General features: G+C 44.9%; 1 protein-coding gene across 1 annotated transcript in view; it reads left to right on the top strand.

Annotated features, from left to right (window-relative positions):
* The first annotated feature begins 329 nt into the window (after positions 1-329).
* Positions 330-7,789, top strand: part of prkcea (protein kinase C, epsilon a) — a 57,980-nt gene continuing 50,520 nt past the window's right edge. Inside the window, exon 1 of the mRNA XM_085171267.1 lies at positions 330-1,560. Within this exon, the coding sequence (XP_085027393.1) occupies positions 1,216-1,560 (345 nt within the window). The 5' untranslated portion in view covers positions 330-1,215. The remainder of the gene's footprint in view (positions 1,561-7,789) is intronic.

Raw genomic sequence — 7,789 nt, 5'->3', positions numbered from 1 at the left:
AACGCGGGCTGTATTATAAAGTGCTGCCACCAGATTTACTCAACAATATCAGCCCTGTCTCTTCAGACTCTCTAACTGTGCGTGAGGCTGTCTGTGGTCATGCATGAGGACTGATGGGCTCTGTGGGCTGTCTGGCCATGACACGCGCGTTCACACATACACATTACTCCACGCCTGCGGGTGAATTCCATCGCCCCTCTTTTAAAAACACCTCTTCCAGCTGAGCACACACACACGCACACACGTATGTATGCACGCACGCACGCGCACACAGATTCTCTCTGTCTTTCTTTTCTCTCATCCGGCGCAGAAGCCCGGCAACGCGGGTGACGCGTTTTGCGCATTTCCTGCAGCTCGCGCTCACTCACAGATTCAGGAGCGAGGGGACGGGAAGCGAGGGGAGCGCGCAGAGAGCGAAAGGAGGAAAAATAAAGCGAAACGGGAGCGGAGCACTGGGATGTGTTTGGGGTGCTCGTGAACCCCCCAAAAAACCTTCATTTGGGGGGGTGGGGGGGCAATAAAAGGCACTGCTTTCCGAGGGTTACGCGCAAATATCGCGGTGCCGTGAGGTCGTAGGAAGGAGATTATCCAGGAGAGGAGCGAGTGAGCCGAGACGGGCTGGAAGAGGAGCACCAATCCCGGATGGCTAGGCGCGGCTGGTCGCGCTCTCTTCCACCCTGACCCGGGAGAGACACACGAGGACCGCGGGGAAGCTCCGGGACTTCACGTGAACGTGAGCCAGTCAACCTGCGTTTCTGATCAGAGACGTTTATACCCCGTTCTGTTTCCGCGGTAACAGGAATTTTGTGTGGCTCACGAGACCGATCGTAAACAAACAAGGCAGCCGCCTCGGTGGGAGAGCGTCCACCAGGAGACCCCTGAAGGGTGTGAGTCCGCGTTATTTCTGCGTTTTTCAGCCTGCTGGGGATCAGTCAGCTGCCCTGTTGGCGTCTCTGCGCGCGTGTGTGGATAACGAGCTGTTCTGATATGGCTGTACTAGACTGAGAGTCCAAGGAGCCAGCGGCATTATGGGATGTAGCAGGACTGTGCAGTGACCCCGCTCATTGGAAGGAAACACTCTGTGTACAGGAGCAGGAACAGGCAGACTAGCCTAAACACACACACACACACACACACACACACACACACACACACACACACACACACACACACACACACACTCATCCTTTTACGCACACACACTTCCCAGCAGCCATGCCTGTGTTCAGTGGCCTGTTGAAGGTGCGGGTTTGTGAGGCGGTGGACCTAAAGCCCACTCCATGGGCGCTGCGTCACGCAGTGGGGAAGAGCGGCTCCTTCCTGCTGGACCCCTACCTGGCTCTGAATCTGGATCAGACCCGACTAGGCCAGACCGCCACCAGAACCAAGACCAACAGTCCCGTTTGGCACCAGGAGTTCTGCACCGAGGTGCGTGAGGGAAGGAGCCTGGAGCTGTCCGTGTTCCACGATGCACCCATCGGGTATGATGACTTTGTGGCCAACTGCACCATCCAGCTGGAGGACCTGCTGCAGAACGGAACAAGGCACTACGAAGACTGGGTATGCGTTTGATCTGTAGCTGTGTGTGCGTGTGTAGGTGTGCGTGTCTGTAGGTGAAAGCCACAGTTTTGCATGTGCAGGTGGAAGGAAATCCTAAACACTGTATCTGCATAGTGTATTTTATGTGGTCTATTAGGCTGTGGTATGCATGCCATTGCTTGACTGCTTGTTTCATGTTCCTGTTCACAGTGAACAGCTAGGACAAAGTATTCCCAGGTTTCACCTGTCGGTTATTATTGCATAAGGAATCAATACTGTTGGTCTTCTATTCCCAAAATTCAAACGTGAGCCTTTGCCACACCAGTGGGTGAAACTGAAAAAGACTACAATATGATGGACTTATTATGCTTGTTTTCTGCTTGCAAGAGGTCCCTCCCCTCCCCTCCAGCTTCAGGTTCCTATTACAGACAGTATAAAAGATGGTTGTGGCTTCCAGGTCTGAAAAGTGAAACTAACATGACAGTACCTTCAACCAAGATTCTTTGTAATATCCACCAGGGGGTGATACTCATGGTTACGGACCTACTAGAGTCCATTTTGGAAGATTTTGATCAGTCGGCTAACGTTTGACAAGTCGTTAGCTGGTTTCACAATCAAATCTGCCCCTCTTTCTGTACAGTCAGTTGAAAAAACATGAAAAATGATAAGAGTGCAATTGTTTCAGAACAAGACTTTTCTAAACCACCAGTTTCATGTTACAATACCTGCATCCATCTCCTAAAGGCTCTATTTCACACTGAAGTTTCCTCTCTTGTTGTAATCTGATGTTCAAACCGTCTGTTTGTGAATTGTAGCCAGTGAGAGGCTAGCTGATTTAAAGGGGAAAGATGTTGTTTCAGAAGGTAGATAAACCAAGGGCCTGCACCAAGGTCCAGTGTAATGCTCGACTTAAAAGTCTGCAGCACTGATTTTTTCCTTCACAGAAATATAACTACACTTAACAGCTACTCAATACGTTCACTTTAATCGATAACAAATATATGTTTAACTCTAGTATCATTCAGTATCAACTGACACCATCCCTATCCAGTGAAACCTCTGGTTTCAGTTCAGAGCCTTTTACAATGAAATGGGCCTTCATATTTATGACAACGTTAGCGAGGCAAGGCGGAGATGGTTTGGACATGTGCAGAGGAGGGATAGTGGATATACTGAACAAAGGATGTTAAATATGGAGCTGCCAGGCAGGAGGAAAAGAGGAAGACCGTAGAGAAGATTCGTGGATGTTGTGAAGGAGGACATGCGGAGGAAGATGCTAGGGATAGGATCAAGAAGGAAGAAGAAGATGTTTACCTTATGTTTATTATTAATGCTCTCTTTCAGTGTCAAACATTTGCACTGAGCTCTTCGTCAGAGCCTCCACTTCTGTTATTCAGTTTCCTTAGCTGTGCTGCAGTCTGTCGTTGTCACACTGCACGTGTGTATGGATATAACAGCTGGAGTCTGACTGATACCACATTATAAAAGCCGATACCGATATTTGGTCATTTAAGAATCCAATATTGCAGTATATCGGCCGATATGTTTTTTCTTTCATTACGTGTGGTCATTTTTAATTTATTTGCGCTCTGCTCAGATTAGCTGTTTGTTGTGTTCATGGCCTTACAAGCAAGTGTTTCCAACGGGGAATTTGCAGAGTGCCCTCTAGTGGACAAACTATGCAACATCAACACTCATAACATGGTTGAAGGGTGTTTCTTCTGTCTCCGTTACTCTTATACTTTCTATAAATGCCAATATCAACCTCCAACCAAAGTCACGGAGTCGTCTTTTTCTAATGTAAGACCATGTAGGGGCGACTTGTTTTCCATTCTATTATCATGCAGCTTTACCCTCGTTATCTGTGACACAGGAGCTGTTCGGACTTGCATTGCATCTGCTTTGGACATCTCAGGTTCGACTTGCAGTCGCCCTTTCACAGTTCATCGCATTCCTCATGTCTCTTTGCACTCGCAGAAACAGGAGCTGTTGTTTTCTTTAACCCCCCCCCCCCCCCCCCCCCCCCGAAAACGCAGTGTTGCAGCTCAAGATAAGTTTTTTTTTACTTATTTATTCGTTTTGCTGTCCTTTCAGAGATGTACTCAGCTATGCAGAGGAGAAAACTATACTACGGTTTCCCATCATTTAACGTTAAGACTGTGATGTTGGACTGCTACACGTAGATTTGTATGTAAGGGAATAAAGAACTGTTTGTTTTAGGTCTGCAAGTTTTGTCTCCAGTTATAACATGTGATCTCGTTCCACTGCTTCCCCTCATTTTGTGTCAACTTGCCTTATGTTAGACGAAAGGCTAATGAAGGTGATTTCAGGACAGAGTTGGGAGGGGGAGAGGATAACGGCAGACTGTTCTCCAAAGCACATTGTGAAATACGCTGATAATTTTCTACCTTTCAGGCAACTGTTTCAGGCAAGACACACACACACACACACACACACACACACACACACACACACAATGAAAATCCACTGTCAGGCCTTTGGAAGAGGATATGAAATCACAGCACCCACTTATTACAATATTATTACAGTTTATTTTGTGAAATGTCATTTTCCTCTTTGAAGTAAGAGTATTTAATAGAGGCCCTGCTCTCAGCCGGATTAACATATGACCGTGATGTAATCTTAAAAAAAAAAAAGAGGGGCAACAAAATGCTCATTGTGGTGAATTAATCGCAAATCTAAAGTCTTAGGAAGCTTATTTTCATGATGCAATGCTGCAAAAAATGTCCGTGTGAGCTCTGTTAATGAGTGTCGAATGTGAAAGTGTATATGATTTTATGCTTGCCAAACTGTAGGTTTCCTTAATGGGGGGTGGGGGTTAATTGATGTGCAGTTACATAACCTTATGCTATGTCAGCACACGCACTTGTATATAAAGGCACCCACTTTGCCCCTCAGCCATCCAAAGTGAGGTCAGAGCATATGGATCAATGTGCTGATTGACCACATCCCATCGATCAGCCAGCCGGCTCGTCAGTACATCTGCCTCAGAGCGACACAGTCCCCCCCCCCCCCCCCCCCTTTCATTATTCCATTACTCACCATTTCTGCCTCCTGAGTCTTTCTCATCCTCCCCTCTTCAGCAGCGAGCTCGTCTTTCAGCTTTAAGAACACCCCCACTCTCCCGCCCACCCTTCGTTTACCCATCATCTTCCTCTTCCTGCCTCGCTCGTGCACCTTAAACTCCTCTTTTATCTGCTTCCTCCTGATGCTCTTACCTTCTCGTGCGCCTCTGTCTTAAGCGAGGAAGGAAGGATGTGATGTTCAGTCTCAACAAGGAGGCAGCGGTGGGAAATATAGTATACTCGTTAATAGGTTGTCTGACTCAGATCAGACAGGGTTTTCTCTTCAGTTTTTTTTAAACTCATTTATACAAAAAAATAAAATAAAATAGGCCAGCCTGCCTCTCACACACTGATTTATCACTACTTGCTGTATGTTTCACAAAAAATACATTATTGGGGATAAACAGAGAATACTGTTAACACAAGAATGACTTCTGGAATCAGATCTTTTCAACCTTTTCTGCTCGGTGGTGGATGCAAACCCTCTGTATAAATCTCTCTGCATGTAAAAATGAGCAAGCAAATTAAACTGGGTGGTAAGGCTTTAAATCTAGCTTACTAATTTCTTTCATGGTAAATTTATCTGTCACTTATTTGACCCTTAAAAGGTCACAAAATAGTAGTGAATGACCTTCATAGCCCACATGGGGAACTCTCTGCTTGCAGCTTATTAAGGTGGAACGAAATGCTCTTTAGGTATTCTGGCTTTTTAAATAGCTTCAACAGTTAATGACAATCAAAAATGATGTCAGATTCTCTTTTGGTCAATTAATTAGCAAATTATGTAACTTCAAAGTTCTGGTCAGAATTTGGAAAAGTTTATCCCCAGAGGATGAATCCTAAAAACCTAGAATCCTAAAGAAGATTCTTTCTAACGGATTACCGTACCGTGCATTCATTCCTCCCTCAGGATGCACACTGACCTAACATTAATCCCTGTCATTGACCAAAAAGTTTAGCCAAATTTAGCCATCATCAATTTAAACAGTCAGTCTTTTACTTTGGTTCATTGGCTAAATATTAATATTCACTTTTGAATGAACATTAGCTATATGTTGTAGTTGGAGATAGTTACCTAAAGCCCCTTTTCCATTCGCCACGGATCGCCATGACTTGATTTGGATTGACTGGTTTTCCACTACAATCTGGTACTAGCGAATGTGCGCGTGGTTGTCGTCACAGAAACGTGTCCGAGCGTCCCACAATGTTATTAATATGGCACACGAACTCTACAAAAAAGGTGGACGTCAAAGTGAAACCTGCTGCTCGGTCTGTGACTTTTCGTCTGACTAGGGGACGATGGCGTTGTTTTAACCATTTCCTTAGTTGCTGGGTTTCAAAAATGTCTGTTTTAATTTTCGTGAACGAGAGGCTCTCTTGACTCATCGGGTGATGCTACTGACCAGCCAGTCAGTGGCATGCAGTCTGATGATGTCACACTTTAGTGCCTGCTGGGATCGTTTGGAACCCCGGGCGAGCGGGTACTAAAAAAGTATCTGGTACCAGCTACTATGACCTAATGGAAAACGCTGAAAACCGTGGCGAACCATGCTGAGTTGATCCGAGTAGGTACTAATGGAAAAAGGGCTTAAGACTGAAGTAAGTAAACAGATAGATCCCCCCACTCCCCATCCCATTTTCAGCAAATGCAGAATCACCCATCTGGGATTATTTTGGTTTTAAACCAGGTTACATCAGTGAACTGAAGGACTTAAACAAAGCAGTGAGATGAAGGATGTTACAGCTTGCAGCCTCCAAATGAAAAGCAGGTACAGATATATGTTATCCAGTGTCAAATATGATTTCTGAATTGACATTGCTTGTCAGCCTAGGCCAACGGGACAGCAACCTCCTCCTTTTTTGATAAAAAAAAAAAAAAAAGGAGACAGAAATCAGGGGAACAAGCAGTGATTTGAGCCAAATACTAGTCTTAGATTAGATTACATTTGTGCTTTACAGGTAATTATTTACCAAGTTGAATTCTCAAGGCACAACATTAAATTAGCAGTTGTGAACTCAGCCAGTCCAGTCTCTCATAGCCAGTATATTCATCCAGTAGCTCATCCATTCTGTAGACATCGTGTTTTTTGAGTTTGCAAAAGATTTTCCATAAGACACAAAAATAATTTAATATTCAGTTAAGCCTAGCTAAAAGAAATCTTTTGTGCTCAGTTGCAGTGCCATGTTTTTGTTCTTGGACTATGATCATTAAGTCTGCTGTTTGCTAAGAGGGCCATTGAACAAGTCAGTAGAACGCCAGGTCTGAAGCAAAAAAAACAAAACAGTATAGAGCTCCACAAAATCTGTGACTTAATACAGTTTGCATAATGGATCCTGGATCGCACTAACCCTATCATTGTGTATTAACCCCTGCCCTTCTAAGCAGCAATAATATCAGTAATTGGCAATCTAATAGGGGGAAGAGAGGGCAACTGGATTATGAAGATCACCTAAATCATTAATTAAAATATATTCTTTTTCTCTTACATTGGACCTTTCATCCATCCATTCTCTGTTTGAATCAAACAGTTTTAGCTTCCTCTGCTCTCCATTTAACCCATCTTTCTTGTGATTGGCTGCCCCTCCCAATGTGGGTGGGTGGAGCTTCTGTGCTCAGCAGTCTGAGGGTTCAGCAGTCTGAAGACTGAGATTTTGCATCATAGGAATTATTTGCACATATATTGACATTATTTGGTCGCTTTCAAGAAAATAAGCAAAATAAGACCACTTTAGTGTGTACGAATTATTGAAACCTCGGCAGAGTTTGCAGTACTTAGAGCAGATCAGTGACAAAAACCGAAGTGTACAGTAATACACAGTGAGACCCAGCACAGAGCACAGCCAAATGGCATACTTCCTGCTGTTCAGAAGAACACTGAGGCATGTGTACCTCAGCTCCATCTTTCTCACTTCCTCCGCCCTTCTGCTGCCTCTCTCATCCCATCTCGTCATCGCTCCATCTCTGTCGTATGTGCGCTGTTATCCGCATCCCCTCTGCTTCCTGTTCTCTTTGGTCTTACACCACCTCTCCATCTCCCCGGGACCCAAGCGCTGGTTCCTGCTTTGTGCTGCCGGTGAAATATTAACCAGGACTTTGATGCTTATTAATTGTCCCACTCAGTAATTGAGATGCTCTACGGAGCCCATCCCCATGGTGACAGTGA

This window comes from Neolamprologus multifasciatus, chromosome 8, assembly GCF_963576455.1.
Source record: "Neolamprologus multifasciatus chromosome 8, fNeoMul1.2, whole genome shotgun sequence".
NCBI classification, from domain to species: Eukaryota; Metazoa; Chordata; class Actinopteri; order Cichliformes; family Cichlidae; genus Neolamprologus; species Neolamprologus multifasciatus.
This window is presented reverse-complemented; position numbering and strand designations above follow the sequence as displayed.